The sequence below is a fragment of the Mugil cephalus genome, chromosome 10 (assembly GCF_022458985.1).
Source record: "Mugil cephalus isolate CIBA_MC_2020 chromosome 10, CIBA_Mcephalus_1.1, whole genome shotgun sequence".
Taxonomy (NCBI): domain Eukaryota; kingdom Metazoa; phylum Chordata; class Actinopteri; order Mugiliformes; family Mugilidae; genus Mugil; species Mugil cephalus.
In genome coordinates this window covers 11,095,203-11,119,625 of record NC_061779.1, presented here as the reverse complement: position 1 = coordinate 11,119,625, position 24,423 = coordinate 11,095,203, and the positions used below count along the sequence as shown (strand labels likewise).

Below are 24,423 nucleotides of genomic sequence, written 5' to 3'. Positions count from 1 at the left end.
TTCTTTCTTTCTTCCCACTCCTGCACTGCACCACCACCCAGAGTGGCTAAAATATTAAGCCCTTTTTTTGGCTAGTGCCAGTTACACTAGCTGCTCATATATATATATATATATATATATATATATATATATATATATATATATATATATATATATATATATATATATATATATATATTATTGTTAATTTTACTGAGAAGAAACTTTACAAACTTTAATTTTTTTTAATGAAGACAAAACATTTCAACATATCTATCTACAATGCAAAACCTCCATACACATTGTTGTACATTTTAATGAACTTTACATCATTTACACAGCTATACCTGACAGTGTACAAAAACTTAAATTTAAAAATGTGTAAATACAAAGACGTTAACATATATCTGTGAACCAAAACTTCACTGAAAACTCGTTATCTAAACACATACGTTGATTTTGTGATGTCTTGCGGCTAATTGCACTCGATTGAAAAGCTTGCCTGCAGGTTAGAGTGTATATTTAGGTCGCAGCACCATCTTGTGGCGTAACATGTGTTACCTTTAGGAATTATATTACTTCCGAGCCATCCACATAAAAATAAACTACAGATTTACTACAAAACTAGCTTTTATGAAGGGTTGACATATTTATAGATGAGTTCTGCCCTGGTCGGTGGGAGGCGTTTCTGCATCGGGATAAACCAAGAAGCCAGAAAACGTCGTGTACCTCCCCTGGTTGCTGTAGACGGCGTAACGCTCGTCCTGCTGGCTGTACAGCCAAACGCTGTCGCCCTTGCGGAGGGACAGCAACAAGCTCTGGCTCTGCATCTCCCGTCTCTTTGACGTGTCCTCGTCGAACACCATCGCCTGCACCACGCCCTTCCCCGTCATCAGCTTCACGGAAACTGCTTTGCGAGGGTGTTTCCCCACTGTGAAGGCAAAGAAGTACGCTCCGGGGAAGTGGCAGGTGAACAGGCCTGAGCTTTTGTTGAAATGGCCCCCTATGTTGACATATTCCACGTCAAAGTTCAGAGGCGTCTTGTCCCGCTGCATGCTGCTCTGGCCCATGAGCGCGGATGTCCGAGCCACTGAGAAGGCAGACCTCGGCTGCTCCATCGTCTGACCTCTTGACCAGGCGTCAGTCTGAGGCGGGCAGTTTGGGTAGGACAGCAGCGTTGAGGACTCCTGGTTGCTGATGTAGCTGGCCTGGGGCATGTCAGGATAGACGAGATAACCGGAGAAGCTGATGTAAGGCCCAGCATTGCTGTACAGAGCGTACTGAGGGCTCTGCTGTAAAAGCAGCCACACTGTGTCCATTTCCTTCAAGCTGATCATCACACTTTGGCTCTGAACTTTCCTCCCTTTCTTGCGGTAGTCGTCGTAGGCTATGGCCTGCACCTCCTCTCCATTCTTCACCAGTATGACAGAAAGCATCTTTTTGGGAAACTTCCCCACGGAGAAGGAGAAGTAGTAAGCTCCGGGTATGCGGCAGCGGAAGTAGCCGTTGTCCGGGTTGAAGTCCCCTCCGATGTTGACCAGGAGCCTGTTGAAAGTCACCGCCTTCTGCTTGCCCCCCACTACGCTGTTGGTCTGCGTGGCGGAGAAAGCAGAGCGGACACCTGGTGACATCGGAGGGGGGTGGAGGGGGGAAACTGGTCCAGAGTAGGTGATCATGATGAACAAACACCCCAGGTAGTAGTAGTAGTAGTGTGTTCTCCAGTGGGCTAAAAAAAAAACAAGTGCAAAACATGACACAGATGAGTAAAAGACTGAGTGGGAGACTTGAGTTTCTCACCTGTGGTCCTAGTCCCAGTCTTCACTGCTTACAGCCCCATTCCTCCCTTTGTGCTTTTAATGTGCACTTTGTAAACCCACTTATACACCATCAACCTCAATGTATCAAGCATCACACAGTATCACATACTCCTCCTTCAATCTTATTTACATGCTGCATGTATGCTTTATCCAGATGTATAAATTAATTTTCCTTTTTTCTTCTGCTCCCTCTCCTCCCTTCTCCTCTGTCCTGCCTGCCTTTTTTCTTTTTCTCTACTAAACAAGCTGACGCCCATGTGAGCAACACGTTTTTTTCTTGCCACTGTTGAAGTAGTGCTTGAGTTACTTCTGTAAAGTCTGCGTTGTCATATGTTACGTAAAAACAGCAGTTCAGACCTCACAATTAAATGCTTACTTTGCAAGTCTCCTTTACTAACAACACTAAGTAAATGAAATGAATAATAAACCTACAAAGAATTAAAATATAAATAAACCTTAAGAAAATGTTATCATTGATGCTATATAAGCAAAAATTTAACTGCATTGTTCCAACTTTAGCATCGTCACCAGGTGTAATGAATTTACACTTTTTTGTTTTTGTTCAAAGAGTTTTTTTCTAAAGACTGGAGACAAACAGGTTTTGTTAAAAGGTAAGACAACCCAAAGTTTTTGTTGGTGTAATGAGCCATGTTTTTGCATTTTGGACTCGTCCTGGTTCAGTTTTACAGATTTCGACAAGCTGTTTCACCATCTCCAGCATTTCCGCCGAGCTACTACTGGTGTAGCCTACCTTTATATTTAAACAAGAAAAGTAAAAAATAATACAAAAATCTATAATCAATCTATACTCAATCTATAATGGTATTGTTTCTTTCAATATGCATTATACCAAGGCCTCTAAAGTCACGCCGTGAGGCATAAAGGCTGGCACAAAGCACAAACATACACTTTCATCAAATGGACGAGTGTGTATCAAACTAAGCTCAAACTCTACTTCCTCTGTATCAAATACTCCACGTTGATAAGGAAGTCTGGCTACACTCTGTTGACATTAATCTTCAAATCGGGCGCTCAGCGTGAGCAGCAGCCTCTGTAATGTGGCTGGTATTGTCTGGTCTCCCTGTGCACTGAGAGAAGGGACTGCATTAGGCGCTGGTTCATCTGTTCCTGTGTGTGTTGAACAATGGAAAATTTCAGAGGGCTGGTGAGGTGTGGCGGGAGAGAAAGGCTAAAAGACACCACTGCAAAGTGTAAGAGAATCAATAGCTGGAAGTGTGGATGAGCAAATCACTTACTACTATAAGTATATTTTTGTGGAAGTTTCTGCTTTTTGATATTTTACGAAAACTTATTTTGTCTACATGTTACCTTTCGAGGTTTTTAATAAAAATTACAAATAATATGTTTTCACACGTGTACAAAACTAAGTAAGTTTTAAACCCCAGATGGACAGATTTGTCTGAACAGGGTTCCCTGATCTCCGCTAAGTAAATATAAATGTTTTACCTTTAAAAGCCAACAGAGCTGAGTAATTGTAAGTCCCTGGTAAAATGCAGATTTTACATAAGACATGTGATAGGATTCCAGAGGTAAACTATCGAAAAATCTAGGCTACTCATGGGAAATGCATGAGCTCACAAAAGAATGGCAAAAGAGTCAGACTCTCTCACCTAAGGGATGAAATTAACTATTTAAAATCTCATTTTGACATTTTAGAAAAATCACAGTGTGACATATCATATGCTTAATGAGAAGAATTGACATTTGTCTGACAGCAATGTAAAATAAAGCATGCATGCAATTAACTAACTCACAGCATCACATATTCACGATGGCAAACTTTAATTTGTTGAAACATTAAAAACAGACAAGCTTCCTATATTCAATAAACATATTTAAAAAAATAAATAAACCAATCAAAAAAGTATTAAACCCACCTGCTGAACTACTTTCGGGCAGAAATTGCATGCTGGATGAATTCTTGGTCAGACTTTTTTAAATAAAGTTCCCGTGAGTGTGCTGCTCGGCTAATGTCCACGTAACAGGCCTGACATCCAAAGGGACAAAGCTTTTTCTCCATACAGATATGTGAGGAGGAGGAGGAGCTCCAAAACCCCTTCTAATCTACAGCTTCTATTCAGCCTGTGTTGCAGAAAAAACAAGTAAGAAAGAAAAGGCAGCTGTGCTGCTTGGCCTTATTGGTCCTTGGATGTGTTGAAGTGATGCAGTTTTGTCTGAAACAGAGAGAGGAAGTGTGAGACACTAACGTCAGAACAACCTTGGCCTCCAAAAAACATAAAAAAACAAAAAAACAACATAAGGTGGCCTCCAATTTGTGGTAAAGTATCTGTGAGATGCACTGGAACAGGCATGATCCACAGAACCCTCCCCCTCCAATCCATAGGACCCAAAGTGACCCAATTGTACTCAGAAGGCCCATATCCATTCACTGATGACTCACAACTGCTTTGGAGGCAAATGGTACGCAATATGGTCATAATGTTATTCCTGATTTGTGTATATAATTTTCAGTGATAAATAACTTAGCTTTTGACCACTCAGCTTTGTGAATATACAATTTCCCATATAAAATAACGAGGTTAATAGTTGTTTTTTGTTTTTTTACATTTAAGGTAAGTGATAAAAATAATCATATGTTTATTATTAATTAGCCAGACAGTAGCGCAAAACGAACAGCCACTTTCTTCGTCAGTCGTGTTAAAGAAGACAAACAAGTGTTTTTTTATATTATTATTATTATTATTATTATTGTTATGACCTGTCAGCCACGCTCCACGATGATGACGTAGAGAACCCGGAAGACGTGTGCTTGCTGTCAATGCCACAGAGAGAGAAGGCACTCCGAGAGCTAAAAGCCCGCATTTAAGACAAGATGGCAGGACTGCCCCGCAGAATCATTAAGGTAATAATTTCACAGACACGCACACGCATAATAAAAAAACACTGACATTTTCTGTAACGAGAGCCTCTGCATTCACAGTCTAAATTTACCAGTTAACAGTTTTGTACGCTAACCTTAGCATCCATCCGGCTAACGTTAGTTAGTAAAGTAACTTCCGCCTCGTCCCTATGTCTAGATACACAGAGACGCCACCGGTTAAAAAAATAAATAAATACGTCAACTCTTTGGCGCAAATATCTATGTTGGTGTGCTGTGTGCATAATGGCCGTATTTTTTTTCTAAATATACTTTTTTATTCTCAAGTTGACAGGATACCCAGGCTAACTTCGCTAGCCCCGGCTAGTTTGTTAGCATTGCTTGTGTTTGACTAATAAAAGCAGGAATAATTGAGAAGCTAACGCCGGTCTGATAAGTCCAATATTTTTACTGCAAACTAACACTGACGTAAAATGTCAATGAGATTCATCTCGTTGTTCTTTATTATTATTATTTTCGTTTCAGTTTACGTTTTCAGTAACTGCTGTAGTTGGACGTTAGTAGACGTTAATAAAGGAGCTCACGTCAAAACATTATGAACAGTAGTGAAAAAATTAGTGTTTTCTCACAAAACAGTGCTGCAATAAATCCCCCTTCGTGACCGTTCATTTTGTAAGTTTGTTGTGCTGTTAAACTGCACGGAATTAAACTCAAAGGTGTTTCTATTTTTGAGCCTGAATCACTGACTAAAATTGTCAAACTAATAAGAACACGATATAATTCAATATTACAACGAACCACAGACAACCAACATCTGTCTCAGTTATATTTTTAAAACAACTGATGAATAACATAACATTTGTTAAGACAAAATTTAGTGCAGGACTTTCATAACATGACTTAAGTATATGTATGTATCTGTACAGCTCTATTTTTTTATTTATGTTTATTTTATGTTTTAGGGATTATTCTGCAGTTTTTTTTTTTTTTATATTTGCACCACTTTAGCCAGGAGCGACTATCCATATCTACACACATAATGACAATAAGTGATTATTGAATTAGTTTTTTAATGATGTGCTTAATGTACTGGTAAGTGAGTGTGTGCTTAACACTATTAAAATGCTGAGTTGCAAGCGCATTTTCCCTATCACAGCAGTTAAAATACAATAGTAACAACATCAGTTTTACCCTAGATTCATATATTTTTTTCCACTTTTCTTTCTTTCTACTGTGATTGATTTCTTTGCACAGATTTCCTCTGTGGCGTAGGCAGATTTCAAAAATATCCCATATTATTTGTAATACAGATGTGTCCCACATTCCCACATTTACATTAGCCTATAGTTAACCTAATAACTCCACTTATTAAGTTGATTTGAATTTGAAAATAACCTTCGCTATGTGTAGTGTTGTTAGTGAATAGTAAATGTTACTCAGGTGTGTGAGGAAGCAGATCACAGCCTGCAGTCGGTTGGATGGGAACGGTACATTATGGACCGAGCCCTTGAGCCCTCAGAGCGTGTGACTGGGACTGGGAGCCCCTCTTCTGTCTGTGTTTTCACTGCACGGTTTTGTCTGTGGGTTATCTGAAGCATTTCAGGAATCTCACTCCCAGTTTCACGGAGGAAAAGCCTGTCAAAAAACAATGGTGGCGGGTGTTGTTCTGCTGTAATCAGGTGTGCATTTCAAACTGCCACAACAGGATCCAGATTTTTTCAGATTGTGAAAATAGTGAAACAGATTCACACAGGGTGGGCAGTATGTTATATTATCAGTGCTAAAACAGATAACCTGGAAGGAAAAGTGATTGGTTGAGGAGAAATAAAACAGCTTGTATGAGTAGTGAGCTGGAATGTAGTTTCCCTATAGTGTGTCCCTTACGCTGCTTCATGCAGACCATAAACCACAAACCGTGTCAGATACTTGCACCTCTTTCGCAGTCAGGTGTTTCTGCAGGCTGCTTGGCTGTCACTGTGAGCCAGGAGTATCCTTGCTGCAGTGGCTGATGGTTGCTAGAGTGCTGGTCCCCCATGGTGGGGTGGCTGAGTCAGTGTCACCTCTAAAAGACAATTTCGTACTGCACAGTGTCTGGAGCTACCAATGCAGTCAAAACCACCCTCACCTCCATGTTCAAGGACGACAGCTATGTGGCCTCTAGCTTCTAGCTTCAGCAGTGATAACAAGGCACAACTATTTGCAGCTCTAATATAAGGCTATACGTCAGATTTAAGCTTAATTAAATGTAATGGTTCAAATTAAGTGTGTAAAACAAGGCTTTCCTCTGTATCTTTGTCACTTCTTTCTGCATTTGGTAGAACAGGTGCCTAAAATACTTTTGCAAATATCAAAAGAGGGACATATGGTGCCTTTATGTATTACAATTCCCGATGGATATAAACAGCGGGTCCGAGCTTTATATATGTCTTTTACGTGCAATATTACATTGAAATAATATGCAAATTGTTGTTGAAAGACTGAAGGGGTTATGCAAGAGCTAGAGAGACAAGTTGTTTTCAAAGGCAAAGATTGATTGCTCCTATTGAAATCACTGTTTCGTTTGTGTAGAACGTGCTCTGTGTCTTCTTTAGCAGCATTTTGTTAGGAATTTATGGTTGTGCATTAGCCTACTGGTAGGCTTCTTTAAGTTCAGTAAATTTATTAACCTTAATTACAGCACGGGCGAGGGATCGACTCCGTCTTAGGAATCTGTGCTGCTGCTTTCTTCTCTTCATGTGCTACCAAAATAAAAAAGAAATCTGTTTGTATTTCTCTTTATGTCAACTAGTTAAATAAAACTCCATACTTTGGATTCAATGAAATAAAACCTAATAAATAATAATATAATACATTTTAAAACAATATATACAGTACATACCCTATAAATTAAAATAAAAAGAAATAAAAAAATGTTTCATTTAAGTTTATTTTTTTTATTTTATAGACATATTCTCAAAAATGAGGCTGCAGCTCAGTGCACCAACTGTACTCACAAACAGATACACAAACAAATAGATGGGTCAAACAAGTGGAACATAATTTCCCCTCCGGGATCAATACAATATCAATACATATATACATATATATATATATTTCTTTTTGAAGCTCCATGCTGTTTGCTGCTTATTGGGGCAGCATTTGCAGTCTAATAATGCTGTGATGACTGGGGTTGGGGGAAAGTCAGCATGAGTTTATTAACTCTACAGGGGATAAAAAAGGCCAAGCGAACATGCTGTAAACTCCAGGGGAAGGAAAACACAAAATCAGCTGCCAGGGAAGGAGACTGTCTCTCCCTCAGAGGCACTAAAACTAACTCAAAGCCTAAAAGTCTTCGTTAGCGACAGAAAAAAACTTGCACGACGCAGACCAAGGGAGGGAAGCCATGGCATTCCTTATAAAGGGAGCTGATCAGTGATCTGCTGTGGCTGGTTCAGGTGCTCCTACCAGTCCTGGGTGAGCCTAATTAGATACGGAGGAAGAGTGTGAGCAAGGAGACAAGACAACAACCAGGCACCAGAAAACACATTACAATTTAGATACTCTTTTCTGTTTATTTACCAGGAAACTCAGCGCTTGCTTGCAGAGCCGGTCCCAGGCATCAAGGCGGAGCCAGACGAAAGCAACGCACGCTACTTTCATGTGGTCATTTCTGGGCCTCAGGACTCACCTTTTGAAGGAGGCACGTTTAAACTTGAACTGTTTTTACCGGAAGAATACCCCATGGCAGCTCCTAAAGTACGTTTCATGACCAAAATATATCATCCCAACGTCGACAAGTTGGGGAGAATATGTCTAGACATTTTGAAAGGTAAGCCACATTAAAATTCACTTCACTGTTGTCTTTGTTCTGTCGGGTCAGACCTAGTACCGAAGGACAGCTTGTATGTATTGTTTGCTGTGATGTTTGACTTGTGAATGAACTGACAATTTCATCTTGTTCAAAAGCTCAAACACCTCTTATGTTACACTTTACACCCTGACTGGAGTTTGTGCCACCGCCGCCGCTGCTGCTGCTGCTGTCTTCACTGCTCTGCTACTGCAGAATGAAGAGATGCATCATTCTCCTTTTTACTCTCTTTTCAGTGTCTTACACTTTGTTGTCCCTCTGTGGTTTCCCATTTGTCCTTATGTAGATAAATGGTCACCAGCTCTGCAGATTCGCACAGTGCTGCTATCAATCCAGGCTTTACTAAGTGCACCCAACCCTGATGATCCCCTAGCAAATGACGTCGCAGAGAAGTGGAAGTCCAGTGAAGCTGAAGCCATAGAAACAGGTGAGAGCTGTGATTTGGCCTGGTTCAGCAGAAGGCTTATCACGTTTCCCACAGCTCGCGCCTAGTGCTGCAGTCACTCAACAGCCTGAAATACAGAACCGAACAGAACAGAACACATTTTGTGGAGTAATATCCTTAAAATCTTGTATTATTTAGATTTAGATTAAAAATTATACTGCATAATTATTCATCCATGTTTATTAGAGTTTTTAATGTAATTTCCTTATACCTCAGGTACATGTGTTTATTTAATGAACACCAAAACAAGATGCAAAAGCTAGCTTCTCATTTTACATCTCACCTCATCTGAAATACGTGAATATTTTCACAACATGATTATCTAGAATAAATAGACCAACTGATCATCATGATTCAAGAGAGGTCACCTCTGTACCACAGTGCCTAGGTTTTCCTAACCTCCCAGTTATCAGTAGCTTGTCCTGTTTCCCCTTTTAAACAACAAATATTATAAACTACTTCCACTAGAGTGTACATGCTTGCTGGGCCCATGGTTGTAGTCTTCGCGTTGTGTTTAGGTGAAAGTTTTTTTGTACTTTCACCAGCACAACTGGCCAGTAGGTTTTTGTTTCCGTTAGTTTATTGTTCCCATAACTAAAGATGGGACACAGACTGAGCCAGTCCACCCACAGATCATTTTTCTGTTATTGTGCACCAACACATATAAAGTAAATATGCACACTTGCCATATTCTGGATGTTTTCATTTCCATATTGCGTGCTTTGTAAAGTGTTGTTGCTTTATGCCCATCCTCATATAATGGTTGTTTTTTTTTTTTTTTTTTTATAACAGCCAAGTCATGGACCAGGCTTTATGCTGGAAGCAAAAATGAAGTGTAAAGCAGCCTGACAAGCGGAGACACATGTGGAAGTCAAGTGTGGACACAACTTACGTGCTGCCAAGACCTCCTCCAACTTTGTTTTAAGGACACAGTCTTTTATTATGTGTGTACATATACATATATACACATATATATGTGTATGTATAGTAACAACTGCTGATGTGGTGATTTAAATGCTCACTAGTAATGAAATGACTTGTCTTCGTCCTAACTCACTACTATTCAAATGCATGGGCAGAGGTTTTAGATCTACACACCTGGCTTTGTCTGTCCCACAGGAGAAAGAGCGTTTATTTATGTCCCACATTTTTGGGTGAATGTGCGTTTTGGTGGAGGCGGAGCAGCGGGCATGAGAAACTGTCTAGGTGTGGTCAATGCGATATACTTTTAATGTTTCTTTTAATGCTTTTTCTCGTGTCCCTATTTGCTTGTTAAAAGCAGCTAACTACTACTATGTAGAATCTCACGTGGAGAGGGATTTGTCCTGTGTAGACTTGCCAGCAGGACGCATAACAATCATCGCCCTGCTCTGTCTTTGAGTAACACGGGGCTTCATTAAAAAACGCTACGACTAAAAGTAAACAAACTGAGCCTGCCACTGTCACATTAACCTCTACGTCCACTCTGTAGACTTGTGGATGGCGTCATAGAGAGTTCGGAGGGTACGGTGGACATCATGGACCTTTCCTTAGCTTTTAGCACATACGTGTTATTACCATATCCAGTCTTTTTATATGTGAAACCTTCTTGCGATGTATACTAACAAAACTTGCTCCTCCCCTCATGGCATCACTGTCCTCTTTTTTTTTTTTTTTTTTCCTCCACCTGCTCCCAAAGGAATTTATTTCACAATGCAGCGGTTACATTTGAGCCGACAGTTGTTTGATGAGGGGAGTGGAAGACGAAATGCTGGATTGTCAAGGGATCAATCTCTCAACGGTCAATGAAGGCTTTGAGTTTCAAAGGCCTTGGTTGACCTTTCACTGAAAAAAAGTCTGTATTCAGTTCACTGTCTGTACATAAGTTCATTATTAATCTGAAGAGGAAATATTTTCCTGCACTCAGAAAGCTATCAAACAGTCCACCTTCATACCTTTATGTTCTGTAAATAAATATTGTTGATTAATAAATATTCAGTGTGTGTTTTTTACAGCGATACATGAAGTTTGATGAATACTGCAGCTGCTTTTAAATGAATCCAGTTTGTGTTGAAGGTCAGAGGTCAGTTGCCAACAGTCATGAGTAATTTTCCTTTACATATTTCTACAGTGAACCCATACAGTCGTTTAAGAGCTGTCCTCAGCCACTAGAGGGAGGCCCTGAGCTTTATAAATTTTACACCCTCATTGAAGGCTTCATCTTCACATGCTGCTGTGCACTGACCGGACATAACATTATGACCACCCTCCTAATATAGTGTAGGTCTCCTTTGTGGCTTCGATACAGTTGTGATTCATCAAAGAATGGACATGGGTGTCCTGTTAGCGGGGACCTTTGTGTCCTATGGGTTGTTGGGAGGGGTTTCTGTGGATTCGGCGTTATCATCAAAAATCTAAAATCCTTGATGGCTAATATTGATATTCAAAATGAAAACAGTAGAATCAACAGCTTTCTCAGATATTTTAAACGAATGCTTAATAAATAACCATGAAGTTATTGTCATATTGTTATATTAGACTGCATATGTTTTCATTAGTGTACCTGTTGCGTTTATCTAAGCCAGTGTGGAAAAGCCGAACCACTACAACTGTGACTTTAAAAATTATTTCTGTATTTATGTGTTAAATATGAGTCCCGACCTTCATTACAAACTTAACACAAAACTCGTTTAAATACGCTTTGAACGCATCATGGCGTGGAGTTGGAACATTTTCCAGAGCAGGACTTGAAAGCACCATCAATTATGCAGAAAGCTCATCACTCACGCTAGCTACATTTTTTATATGTATACATATATGATTACTAAACAACCGTGTTGACAGGCGAAGCTGCGCGCAGCTGTCATCTCCGTGGAGACACACGATTCGTGTGCGTGAGTTTGTGTGTGCGCGCTCGCGTCGACCGTGTCCACGGATCAGCGTGGAGCTCAGTTCAACGTGGGAGCCGACGGGCAGCTTGTTGCGCAGCCCCTCAGGTCAGCTGGTCGCAGCTCACCGACCGCAGATGTGGGCGAGTTTGTTGAATCATGCGTGTTGACAGCGGCACCAAAAGCACCATGGTGCGCACAATACACGACCAGATGCAGCCCGACATTGTCTCAGAGCGCACGGATGAATGAACAGACTTCAGCAACTTGGACTGTTTGAAGAACTGCTCTCTCGCAGTGTCTCGGAGGGACGATTTCTCCAGCGTTTGCTTGAACGCAGATCTTTTTTTCTCCCTTGTTTTTTCTGGCACTCGACGGCTACAAATATATTTAAATACATATATATGTATATGATGAAGTTCAAGCCCAACCAGACCAGGACGTACGACGGCGAAGGCTTCAAGAGGAGAGCGGCGTGTTTGTGTTTCAAAAGCGAGGAGGAGGACGAGGTAAGCCGCGTCCGTGGACGGCCCAAGTCGAACTGTTTACGGGGGGAGAGGGCATTTATTAACATGCCCTATTTTTGACGCAGTCCCGATTTAACTGCAGGACACCGACTGTACAGTAGCATGATTTATCAGGGCACAGATCTGTCATACACGAGTTTCTGTTTAATGCGTGAGTGCGTGTCTGATAATTGGTGTGATGGACAGAGGAGAACATAACTTGGCCGATGGGCCAAATATTCGAGCTATTAGACAGCAGGGCAGCCTGTGTGCAGCCAGCAGGAGAGCCACATCTTCATTTCCTGTCCAGGACGAAATCCACACATGAACTCATAGTTCATGAACACAAGGCAGACTGTCCTGAGCTATTGTCAGTCGCGACAAATTTCCTTTACATCAGATGCGTTTCACAAGGCTTATGTTGCATGTGATTATACATTTCAACCCCGTCGTCTTGCATTACAACACCTTAGCCTGTAAATGCCTCCTGTCAGTATAAAAATACTGCGTCTGTCTCCACTGAAAGAGCTGGAGTTGGTTTTCTAACTTACACTGGCATCAGCTTCTGTGGTTTTAGTATAGTACAGTAGCAGGTCAGTAGCTCTTGCGCCCTGTTGCTGCTGCTTTTTACTAATGCATTCCAACATTCACCAATCAGCCACAACGTTAAAACCACTGACAGGTGAAGTGTGTAACATTGATCATCTTGTTACAGTGCAATGTATATACAGTACATATGTTCTACTGGGAATCTTTTGGACCTGGTGTTTGTGTGGATTTTACTTAGACTTGTACCACCCACCTAGACACTTAAACACACACAAATATGGTTTAGAAACAACTTAAAAAACAAACAAAATAAAAACATCACAATGTGTTGACCCGGCCTTCAAATTCCCCAGAACTCAAACTGATCGAGTATCTGTGGGATGCACTGGAACGAGCCTGATCCACAGAGGTCCCTCCCCTCAACCCAAAGACACCCACTAACAACACTGTGTTGCCAGACACCACAGGGCTACGGGATTAAAACAATTGAGAGAGCTGCTGATTCATCTGTGTTTTCAGTTTGGAGGCTGCAGTTCGAAGTACGGCCGAACTGTATTTGCCTTGAACCGACACATGTTTCCTATGAAAGGGGATTTAGTGCAGGGCCGTTTCATTAGAATGCATTTGTTTTCTCCAGCGTACCCAATGAACGGATGAGCGAGTCTACAATATATGCAAGACGCAACATGTCTCTGGTTCATTCTTATTCAGTTTGTGAAAGCAAACCACACACACAAAGCTGCTTCATATACTAATATTAAATGTGTCATGCCTCCATATTGTGGAAATGTCTCCCATTTGACTCATCCACTCAGTGTTAAAATAAATATGACTGTAGTTCAGTTATTTATTGAATATTTATCTTTTGCACTGAGGGGAGAGCTGTACCTAAATTTCGTTGTGCAATGTATATTGTTATATGCTACCGTGCAATGACAATAAAGACTCTAATCTAAACATGCAAAGATCAGCAGTGTGTAGAATATGCGTGATTTTAAACCGATGTGTAGACTCAAGCTACATTACAGTAGTTTTACCCTGAGGGCAGGGGGGTATCTGCCTGATGACGGCAGCCCAGCTCAGGGCCACATGTGACAGCAGGAGCAGGGGGGGCTGAGTGGCTGCTAAACGCCGAGTGACCTATCAGCTGCAATTTATAGAAACAAGGTGCAGGCGCTTGCTGACAGATTTGCTTCCCTGCTCCTTGTGCTGGCACCCTCTCTCTCTCTCTCTCTCTCTCTCTCTCACTGCCTCTTCTCATCAGGGTCTCTCTTCCCGTCGCACACATGCTGACATAAGCTAACAGTCGGAGGATGATGAAGCAGTCGCGCGCCATGCCGGCCTCGTCCCTCGTTGGTTGCGTGTGTCACACTTTATGTGGTAAACTATCCATCCCGTCTGCGTGCCTGGTTTACAGGCGCTTCCTCAACATGTCAGCTGGAGTGCAGGATAGCAGGATGACACACATTATAAAAAAAAAAAGAGTGTTTACTTTCACCTTTCAGTACAAGGGTAACGACTCTATTACAAATACGTGCTTGAGTGAAGATTTATGGAGATGTTATTTCTCTAGCAGACTCTTAAAATGTTTGTAATTGTGCTGATGTCTCCAAATGTTTCGCAGACACATCAATTCATAATTGGGTCAGTACGGGTTGAAATCAGCAGCAGATTGACATCACGGTGTGACCCAGCATCAGACACAGTCGTTGGCACATGGAAAACTAAAAGCTTTTTGTTTGTTTTTGGTATAGATCGGCTCAGAAGCACTCATTTTCGCATACACTAGCACTGTCAGGGAAAATGGTGTCGATAAAAGCCAAAAACACTGTACATGTATTGATGTCGGATTGTAAAGCTGTGGATGTACCCACTCGGGGTGGGGGTGGGTGGGTGGGGGTCTTCCTCACTCTGACTGAGGTGAGCCTGGTGCCTGCTGGGGTCGTTAACCTCCTCCACTAAGCTCCGTTCTTCTCGCACAGAAAGACAACTGCTGATCCAGTGGTTTCTGAAAAGCCTTTAGGGTGTGTGCGTGAAAGTGCCTACGTGTTTCACATGGCGTCCGTGTGAAATTGCGCATGTGTGTGTGTGTCTGTGTATGTGTGTGTGTTGTCAGAGAGACAACCGGCAGTGTTTCAACAGTTCCCTCGGCCCGGCACAAAGACTCACCACTGCTGGTTTAATTTAACATCGTACGGAGTGCTATTAATGGTACGTACAGTACAACAAATGAGCTAATCACCTTGATTAGAACATAGAAACTTGTGGTGAATGCTTTTCATTGGCTCAGTGTTTGATGTAAAGTTGTGTGATTTCTCTTTCTTTTCATATCTTTGGCATTGCATATAACATCTCCATTCACCCCTTTACTAAAATATGTTGGATTCATGCTAATGTGTATTTAAAGACATTTAAAATTGTGGGGGAAAACTAAAAAAATATATAAAAAATGTCCAATCAACCAAAGATTTTAGACCCCCTTGCAGTACCTTCGCGGACCCCCTGTTGAAGAACAGTGTTATAAAGCCAATGTATTATTTTTTTTTAAAACAAAATATTTTCAAGATTCTAGTAATAAAACAAAGTGGGAAATGTTGTTGTTCTGCGGGTTAGTGACCTCAGATTCGGGTCATCTATCAGTGTGAAATCACTTGCACCTTCTAATGTAGCCTGTCATCCACACTAAATACTGACAGGGTTGCCAGTGTTAAAAATAAGTCACATAGTCTCCAGTAAGTTTGTTAATGCAGGGATGGATACAGAGTAACACACCCACGTGCATTCAAGCATGTGTTAATAATGAGCTGAGGCCTGTGAGCGGGTGAACAGGACCTCTTTTGTGAGCCGTAGTTTCAAAGTGCGCCAGTTCTCCACAAAACTGAAAGCTCAGCTATCGGCGAGACACCCAGAATGAAGCTGTCCCCCCCCGATTCCTGAGATTTCTCGAAGGGTTTTATCTTACGACGTTTGACCTGGTTGCAGAATGAGTTACAGCAAAGGGTCACTCATCGCAGTTGTTCCTGTGCAACCGAGCCCAGCACTTAAAGACGTTAATGATCGTCGTGAATTTGGCTTACTCTCAGTATCCAGCCTCAGCGGGAATGTGCGACGCGTCTGAAGACTGGGAAACTTCTTTGCTGGGACATATGACGTTTCACCGTGTTGTGTCAGAAGTGAAAAGAGCTGATTTTGGCTCCTGGTTGAAGAATTTGCAGTCTTGAGAGAGTCGGCCGCACGTGTCCCGTTTAGCTCACGGCAGGATGCTGAAAATTACTCACACGTGAACTTAATGTGGGTCAGAGTGATGCCAGATAGGGTTTGAGGTCAAGTGACGGCATCACCAGAGGGGCACCGAGCTCAAAAACCCCACCAAACTAAAAGTGTCTCAGGTCAGTTAAATATAGAGAGGGGCCTTGTGTTGATTTTTGGATGAGAGTGCAGATTAGTCTCATTTTGTCAGGTTTTAGTCACTGATATTAGATTATTTTTTTATCAATATCCTACACTAACAACTCTCAACAGACCAACAGACGAAGCTACACATTCCCATTCCCTCATTTCATAATGTGGCGAAGACACGTGCAGAACAGCCAGATCTGTACGACACTCCCATTGCATTGAGTAAATGAAATGAATGACCGGCACGGTATGTGAGATGTTCAATATGCTGAATATACAGCACCTCACTTGGCTGCTACCGGGGAGCTTTGGCGATGATGGACTCTGGACTCGGCTGGAATCTGAACCTTTGCAGTGTTTTCAACACCCTGATCCTGGCAGCAGAGACCTGACGGAGGCCTCTCTTCGTTTGGCAGGTGCTGCTGGTGAGCAGCAGTCGACATCCCGACCAATGGATTGTGCCAGGAGGAGGGATGGAGCCGGACGAGGAGCCCTGCGGAGCTGCAGTCAGGGAGGTGTACGAAGAGGTGAGGTCACTGCACACACACACTCACAAACCGCTTGTTTACCCTGAAGGGTTTATTTTTGTATTTCAGACAGAGTTTGCCTTGTAGCTCACACTTTACAAAGAACAGCCTATGAATTTCACTTGATTTACCTTCCACTGGACAACTTAAAATTGACTTGAAACTTGTGATTGGTCATTTTTCCCAGCCTTTTTTTGTAAAAAACTTACCTTGGGGCAACAATAAAGATAACAAACATGCCCTCATTTGATGGTGGAAATTGTGTGGGTGCTGTTGGAATCAGCTGATCGGTGACAGTGTTTTTCCACTCTGTTTTCAATTTTCACACCGTCGTAAAAACGAAAAAACAATCCGGTCAAAGTCAGTTCAGCAGTTCATTGCCACGTTATAATAACTTTATGTGAGGGCTGAACTTTATAACAGATCCGAAGCAGACTAAACATTCACTCTTAATTTATTTTACATATTGTAACACAAGCAAAACCTGCAACCATCCCAATAAACAGTTTATCATTACCCACTCTGAAAATGGTTTATGGATTAATTCCGACACACACAAACATAAATTAGTATCATAAACGGTCAGAGAACACAGCAAATCATTGTCGCGAGTGTCAACAGCGCTCACAGTAGGAGCCGCAGCTATGTACGTGCCGAATCCAGATGAGGGACGGAGATATTTGGCAATGATGCATAAAGGTTCAGTTAATTGTTCTGTGGTTTAGTAACCGAGGTTGCTGGTTGTTGGCCAGAATGTTTACAGGGAAGCCATTTCTGAACTTCTGCCCTGGATAGCAGTGTGCTGACAGCCTTGATGTATGGCAATGACATTTGGAAGGGGTTTCCAGTTACCCGCATCCCGCTAAGTCCAGACGTGTACCTGGATATAGACGAGCTGCAAAACTACGTCTGTGGCGAGCTAACAATTCAGATTGTAATGTTATATACCCTGCGGTCAACGCATTTCAGTACGTGTTTTTCAGAATCAGAAGCAGAATCGGGATCACTTTCCTGATCCCCAAGGGGAAATGACTTTACGTTACGGCAGCCCCTACTCAAAGCGTGCCAGTGTTCAGAAGAAAGAGCAATGTAGGAAATAAGAATACGTAGAATAAGAATACGCATATCACAAATACGTACAAGTGAACGTGTGTTCCGATTGAGTATGGGAAATTGCACATGATGAGTCCAGAGTCCAACAAATGTGTAAAGAAATATGTACAAGAATATGACAAGAAAGTGAACATGAGTTATTGCAGGAATTTATCCAACCAACTAATTAGTGTGTGAAACTCGGAGTGAGGAGTTGTACAGGTTGATGGCCTCAGGCAGGAATGATTTCTGAGTCATGTTGAGCTTTAAATTTAATTCATTTACACGCATGACAGTTTTTTTTTTGTTGTGGTTTGTATAGCTTCTTCTACACCTTTCCAAGTGGCAAAAAGAAAAGCAGCTTCTTAAAACCAACCGACTAAATGATCCCCACAAGTCTAAAACGAGAGGCCAAGAGTGAAATGTGCCACACAACAGGAGCAGCAGAATTGCTAAACCGAGCCGCGAAGCCCTGGAATGCATCTCCGTGCCCCCCCACCAAGCCAACAACAGGCCACAGGCCGCAACGGCAATTTTGAAACACAGACGCCATCAGTGTCCGCTGACTTACAGCATGTCATAAAGTGGCTGCCAGCTTGTTTTGTGAGGGAGAAAATTTGCAATCTAGCACTTTCCTCAATTTACTGTCTACTTATCTTAAAGTTCGTCCAACAGAGTGGAGTCAGAGGTTTTCATGTTTCTTTTATCCTGGGCTAACCTTTGCTTTTCTCCCGTGTGAGATGATTAAGTACCCTTAATCTTAACTTTAATATATCTGTCCAGTGTCTGACGTCACAGCTGTATGTCGCACATGAGCTGATGACGCTGTCAAGTTCAGGGGCTACCCTCCTCTACGATCACTCGGCAACAACCCGCGCATAAGCTAAAATGGATCTGGGCTCGTGTACCAGAGTTAAGCTTCTTGTTTTGTCGCTCTTGACTATGTTTAGATCTACCTGCTTACCTCCGCTGTGCTGCCTCCCGGGCACGTGGCAGAGATGAGCTGTTGCCAGGCGGCGTGTTCTCTCTGCTGTGCAGCTGTGTGAGTGTTTAGGATGAGCTTATCAGGCCCTAAAGCAAGAAAACCAACCCCGAGAATAGTGAAATATTCTGAAGTATTCAGTGTAGCCTTAATATTAAATGATAACCATAACCTCCACCTCTGTTTTCTTCATGTGTGCAGGCCGGTGTGAAGGGAAAGCTCGGAAGACTACTTGGGATTTTTGAGGTCAGTTTTCAGAATAGTTGTTTTGTTCATGCAATGTCTCTACAAGAAGCGGTGTGTTTCATAGCAGCTGGTTTCCTCTTCATGTGAACCTTTGCAGCACAATCAAGACAGAAAGCACAGGACTTATGTCTATACCCTCGTAGTCACGGAGACACTGGAAGACTGGGAGGACTCTGTCAACATTGGTATGTCCCTCTCTTTTATGTCCCTCCCTTTTTCTCATTCATGCATTGATGTAAAATGAAAAAAACAAACAGTCTTTTTCAGCAAATGCTAAATAAGGTCATGTGGAGCAAAAGTACGTCCCATGGAAATTATTGGCTTTGTTGACTTTGGCTTTGTCATTTGGACAAGCAGACATCTGACCCCTTTGAAACAGAGCCTACAGATAAAGGTGATGTACGGAAATATAAAAAAATGCAATATTTTTGTGACCTTTGTATGTTCTCCTTTAGAAGACATAATCATTTGTAAAATTCCTTCAAGTGAAAGATGTTTGATGGGTTTTCTTGTGCATAATGCTGGTTTCAAAGCCCCACAAAACATCCAGGCTGCTCCGTAACCCTCTATGTTTTCTTTACAAGCCTTGGTGCATTTCCTCGCGTGCTCGGGAACTTGATTCTCGTTTAACTTCAACTTTTGGACAGGTGGCCTCATGTAATCTTCAAGCACACTTTGATGTGATGTAGAAATCATGTGATGTGTCAACGACTGCACGTTACCAAATCCCTAGTTCTTCCTTTTGCATCAGATGGCCTGCTCTTGGACTGAATTTGCTCCAATGACTACCCCTGGACAAACAGTCGTTTGTGGTGGCCAGATATCAAGACTTCAGGACTTAAAAAAATATTTTCCCTTGATATCCAAACGATATTTTTTTGTCCTATCTAAGGCCCTGCATAGTTTAAGATAAGATCTTTTAATTTATCATTAGATAGCTCTTTAGGTCTTGCCATCAAGAGAAACAATAATAATAAAATGAAATATTGTAAATTGGTTTTAGGCTTGCATGTGTGCGGCCTTCTTTTTCTTTGCTCTTTAAAGGTACACCACCACTCTTCTTTGTGTGTTACTTCCCCCTTGTGTTGATCAGTGGAACTGCATGAAATGGATGGCATTAAATATTTATTGCGTCCTCTGCACGCTTTAGCTTCGTATGTCCTATCCTGGGGTCATGGCGTCAGAAACTTTGCACGCTGCATGTTTCGATGGTTTGCGTCAAGTAACATTGTCTATGCGGTTGAAAGAGAACACAGAAGCTATTTTTAATGGATTTTGTGGATCCTTTGCACGATAAAATTAAATTTAGAGATCACCAGTTGGAAGTTTGAGTCAAGGCAGAGACCAGCAGGTTTTCAAACAACAACCAAAGCAGCTACGAGCTAGTAGTCAAAGCTGTGCTCAAGGTGACCAAAGTTAAAGCGAGACAGCGGGGAAGACCCCAAGTCATCACTTTGTAAATGGAGAATCTGAGACACATTGTGTACATACATGAGCAGAAGTCACTGTACCTGACCTACAGTGTCTACAGTCCTAAAATACTGACAGGAAAATGATGTAGCAACATGTTGCTTCCTCCCTTGACAACCACAAACATTACTAGGTGTCGACAAATACTTAATCCGTAATGAAAGGATTACTTAGCTGCAGCCTTAAAATTGCTATTTCTTTCGTGTGTCTCTATAAAATTCTGCCTGTAACAAAGATCACGTACAGATTTTTTTTTTCTTTTTTTAAGTCTAACACCTCTCAAGGGATTTAACTCGTAACGTAAACAATTTGCAACTGGAAAATGTGGTTATGATCGTTTACTCCCTTCACTCACAGGAATAGAGTTCAGCCTATTTGAAAGGGGGAGGAATGTTTGCTGTGCCCAGTTGTTTTCCAGTTATCATCGCACCCCCCCCTCACTTGTCCTCTCTTGCTTTGCACAGGAGCTGTAACTGAGCAGAAAGAGTTTGGCACCGCTCGCCCAATTCATTCTCCCCCTTATGTTGAAAGCCATTGGTGGCGGTGGTGGTTGTGGTGGTTTACCTCAGGGTGGCAACATAAAATGATTGAATCCTCCCCCTTGCACCATCCTCTGTTTATCACAGGCCGCGATGAGTCCCTCCAGCAACGTGCTGTCTGGAATTTAATAGGAGGAGACAATGAGCTTGAATAAAGTATAAATAACTTCCAGCTGACGGTTTGCTGGACATTTTTATGGAAGGAAGGAGTCTTTTTTAGGAAGAGCTTCATAAACACTAACTGAAGTATGTCCACTCTGACATTGGTGCCACAACATGTGTTGCACAGTTTATTCTTGTGTGCGTTACATAAGCTTGTGCTTTATCAAATTCAGGTTGTTTAGTGCTGAGCAGTCGGTCACCATTCAGTCAGGCTTACAGAGAACTTTGGTGTAGAGTGACGTGTGGGATGGTGCTAAATTCATTTTAATGAAGCTAATTTCACAAGAGGTGGAGGATGGAACAAGACCAGTCATTTACTAGGTTGAATTTCGTTGCAGATCTAGATATGAAAATCATAGAAGACAACACATGAAAAATGACTCTGATTTCTTTACTTGTTAATGAAAACTTTTACACTGAGTCTGATTAAGGGGAAACACTAAAGAGAGAATAAACACAATATTATTCACCTGGCCTTGTAGTACTGTATGTGCCAATTGACATGGACTCAAAAACACAAATTCAATCCTAAGGTTGGAACCATCTAGCATGGTTTACATGTAGGTCAACTAAAATGAAGATATATGCATTAAATGACCCCAAAACATCACTCGAAATATAAGGTTTGTAAGAGCAAACTCGTTCTGCTCGCTGTAAAGAACAGATTTTTTCCCACAGCATTGACATTGACGCTGAATTCATTCAGTTTAACAGTTCTGCGCTCGATTATTCCAGCTGTCTTCATCCTTTTAAAGACTTGTTCGGACAACTTCTTGTTTTGCTTTTCTGTCGCCAACAAAAACTCAATTTTTTTTTCCCCCCTGTGTGGAGCAAACATGTGTTGAAAGAATATAATTGTAGAAATGTATTCTCACCAGACAGAAATGATCAGATCGAGTGTTTACATGCTCATTAGGGGAAATACCACTCCTTGATGGCAGTAGATCCAGCTCCTCAGCAGGATGCAGCCTGACACAGACAGACACACAAAAACGGTTTAGGAACGGCTCAAAAAAACATTCACTAGATCACAGACTGATCAAGTATCTGTGGGATGCACTCGAACAAGGCTGATCCACAGAGGCCCCTCCCCTCAACGCATAGGACCCAGAGGCCCCCGCTAACAATGTGTCCTGTTGCCAGACACCAGACACACCTGTAGAAGGCCCATGTCCATTCTCTGATGAGTCACAACGGATTTGTAGGCACAAGGGAGATCGACACAAATTAGCAAGGTGGTCATAATGTTATGCCTGATTGGACAGATTATCAAAGGTTTATTCCCTCCCTCTCAATCTAAAAAAAACAAAAACCTGAGGTCAGGCCACACTCTTTCAGCTGAGGCAGCCACATGAGGTATTTTTTGCTCTGACTGAAGTATTGGGCTATTACTGAGAGTATTAACATCCGGTAGCCGACATACCTATATGAGCCACATCCAAACAACTTATGATTGTCTTCACAGGAAGGAAGAGGAAGTGGTTCAAGGTTGATGAGGCCGTCAGGGTGCTGCAGAGCCACAAGCCTGTCCACGCAGAATATCTGTACAGACTCAAAGACAGCTGTAATCCCACCTGCAGCCCCGTGTGCAGCCCAACCAACGGCAACGCCCCGAGCTCCCGGGTGACGGCCAACAGCACCTCTCACTATGTCGTCTGCTCCACACAGGGCTCCGATCTAGTCAGCAGATAGGAACGCCACCGGCAGCAACAGAGCGCTCTTCTTCTGACCGGACGCCAAGACGGACACGAAAAGGAAAAAAAAATAAATAAATCAAGCATTGATTACATTACTAACGCAGCGCCCTCTTCATATGTACAGTATGAACTTCTCGAAATTGGTCTGAAACCCATATGAAGTGGGCTCGAAGAGTGCCAAAGCGTTTTACAATTGTATTTAAGATTTTTTTTTTTAATGTATTTTTTAACAACCATCACCAGCTGCTAGAACAAACATGTCCATTTTAAAGCATTCGGCTTTAGACAGATTTTTTTTTTTTCCTGTGTGCTGATTATGCAATGCCAAGGTGCTTTTTTTTTTTTGTCTTACAAGTCGAATATTTAACTGGCAGTGCACGTAGTGTGTTGGTGATTTCCTGGAGGCCGGTGCTGGGAAGCGTTGGCTCTTAGAGGAAGTCGTCCTACTCCCACGGTGAGTCAGTGCCAAATACTGCCAAATGCTCCTCTGCAGTTTATTATTTTTACACTCGTTTAATTAAAAAGCTCATGTCAGTTCACGACTTGTTAGGAGCTTCACCTGAAGAAATTTGAGGAACATGTGCAGCAGGATTCCTGTAGTTTCCACCTCACACACAGTATCACCTCTAATCAGCAGTAACACCGAGCTCTCTAATAAAGATCTGAAGAATATCTGCACACAACACAAATCCATCGCAGTGAAATTAAGCCTTAAATACTCCTCCCTCAGATGCCCTTTAATTTGTATTTTAATGTTGTCACTGTCAAATTGAGCTAATTACAGAATATTGCCACGACGAAGTAAACACCAGCTTTTATACAGTGGGATGGAAAAGCAGTCAGTCAAATAAGTGTATTATTATTATTACTGTTGTTAAGTGCATTTCACAGATGTGCAGTTTTATTAATTTGTGAGAATATAGTAAAGAGGCCTTGGTTTTATACGAGTTAATATAGTCTTTTAGTCTGATTCTTCTAAGTGCCTTCACAAACACAACAGTGTTATTGTGTTTAGTTTATGAACATTTCACAACCACACGCACACACTGCTCAAACAAACCCTTTAATATTTAATCAGCTCTGATTAGATAGTGAAGATGGATTGTAAAATGTTGGGCTCGTTATCATTTTTAAATTACAATATTTAGTGTGGATTGACTAATTTTTATTTATCTATGGTTCACTGGGAAATACCCCTCCCATTACGGACAGGAAACTGCTACCTACAGGAAATCATGCTCGGTGTGCAGCCAGGCTTTTTGTTAACAAAAATTTTGTGATACTTCAGTAAGTGTCAGTGGGGACGGTTCATTTGATGTGTTTTTATTTTTTATTTTTTGCATGCGTGACTGGAATATTCTGCCGTGAAACATCCTGTTGTATATAAACATTTAAATAAAAAAATCTTTATTTATAAATCCCTGTTTTTTTTCTTTTTC

General features: G+C 41.6%; 3 protein-coding genes across 4 annotated transcripts; 2 read left to right on the top strand and 1 right to left on the bottom strand.

The window, feature by feature from the left end:
• Window positions 1-214: 214 nt before the first annotated feature.
• Window positions 215-4,284, bottom strand: c1qtnf13 (C1q and TNF related 13). The gene is made up of 2 exons (XM_047597130.1): window positions 3,695-4,284; window positions 215-1,705 (listed from the first exon to the last, which is right to left on the bottom strand). The coding sequence occupies exons 1-2, from the start codon at window positions 3,723-3,725 to the stop codon at window positions 630-632; spliced, it is 1,107 nt and encodes a 368-aa protein (XP_047453086.1). The 5' UTR covers window positions 3,726-4,284; the 3' UTR covers window positions 215-629.
• A 250-nt stretch (window positions 4,285-4,534) lies between these two features.
• On the top strand, window positions 4,535-10,921 carry ube2na (ubiquitin-conjugating enzyme E2Na). Its single transcript, XM_047597131.1, has 4 exons — window positions 4,535-4,680; window positions 8,218-8,464; window positions 8,790-8,930; window positions 9,741-10,921. Exons 1-4 carry the CDS (start codon window positions 4,651-4,653, stop codon window positions 9,785-9,787), a joined length of 465 nt encoding a protein of 154 aa, XP_047453087.1. The 5' UTR covers window positions 4,535-4,650; the 3' UTR covers window positions 9,788-10,921.
• A 911-nt stretch (window positions 10,922-11,832) lies between these two features.
• On the top strand, window positions 11,833-24,402 carry nudt4a (nudix (nucleoside diphosphate linked moiety X)-type motif 4a). Of its 2 annotated transcripts, none has more exons than XM_047595460.1 (5): window positions 11,833-12,324; window positions 16,686-16,796; window positions 19,072-19,116; window positions 19,214-19,301; window positions 22,753-24,402. In XM_047595460.1, the coding sequence occupies exons 1-5, from the start codon at window positions 12,064-12,066 to the stop codon at window positions 22,977-22,979; spliced, it is 732 nt and encodes a 243-aa protein (XP_047451416.1). In that variant the 5' UTR covers window positions 11,833-12,063; the 3' UTR covers window positions 22,980-24,402. The 2 variants fall into 2 exon arrangements, with proteins under 2 accessions (XP_047451416.1, XP_047451417.1); XM_047595461.1 differs by lacking the exon at window positions 11,833-12,324 and adding an exon at window positions 14,792-15,081.
• The last annotated feature ends 21 nt before the right edge of the window (window positions 24,403-24,423 follow it).

What these genes read in the sequence shown, in the direction of transcription:
- ube2na (XM_047597131.1), top strand. Translation starts at nt 4,651, where the DNA reads ATGGCAGGACTGCCCCGCAGAATCATTAAG. An exon ending in ATGTCTAGACATTTTGAAAG is followed by an intron (nt 8,465 to 8,789) that starts GTAAGCCACATT and finishes GTCCTTATGTAG; the next exon opens with ATAAATGGTCACCAGCTCTG. An exon ending in AGCTGAAGCCATAGAAACAG is followed by an intron (nt 8,931 to 9,740) that starts GTGAGAGCTGTG and finishes TTTTTATAACAG; the next exon opens with CCAAGTCATGGACCAGGCTT.
- c1qtnf13 (XM_047597130.1), bottom strand. Translation starts at nt 3,725, where the DNA reads ATGCAATTTCTGCCCGAAAGTAGTTCAGCAG. An exon ending in GCCCGAAAGTAGTTCAGCAG is followed by an intron (nt 1,706 to 3,694) that starts GTGGGTTTAATA and finishes TTTTTTTTTTAG; the next exon opens with CCCACTGGAGAACACACTAC.
- nudt4a (XM_047595460.1), top strand. Translation starts at nt 12,064, where the DNA reads ATGAACAGACTTCAGCAACTTGGACTGTTTGAAGAACTGCTCTCTCGC. An exon ending in TCAGGGAGGTGTACGAAGAG is followed by an intron (nt 16,797 to 19,071) that starts GTGAGGTCACTG and finishes TCATGTGTGCAG; the next exon opens with GCCGGTGTGAAGGGAAAGCT. An exon ending in GGAGGACTCTGTCAACATTG is followed by an intron (nt 19,302 to 22,752) that starts GTATGTCCCTCT and finishes TTGTCTTCACAG; the next exon opens with GAAGGAAGAGGAAGTGGTTC.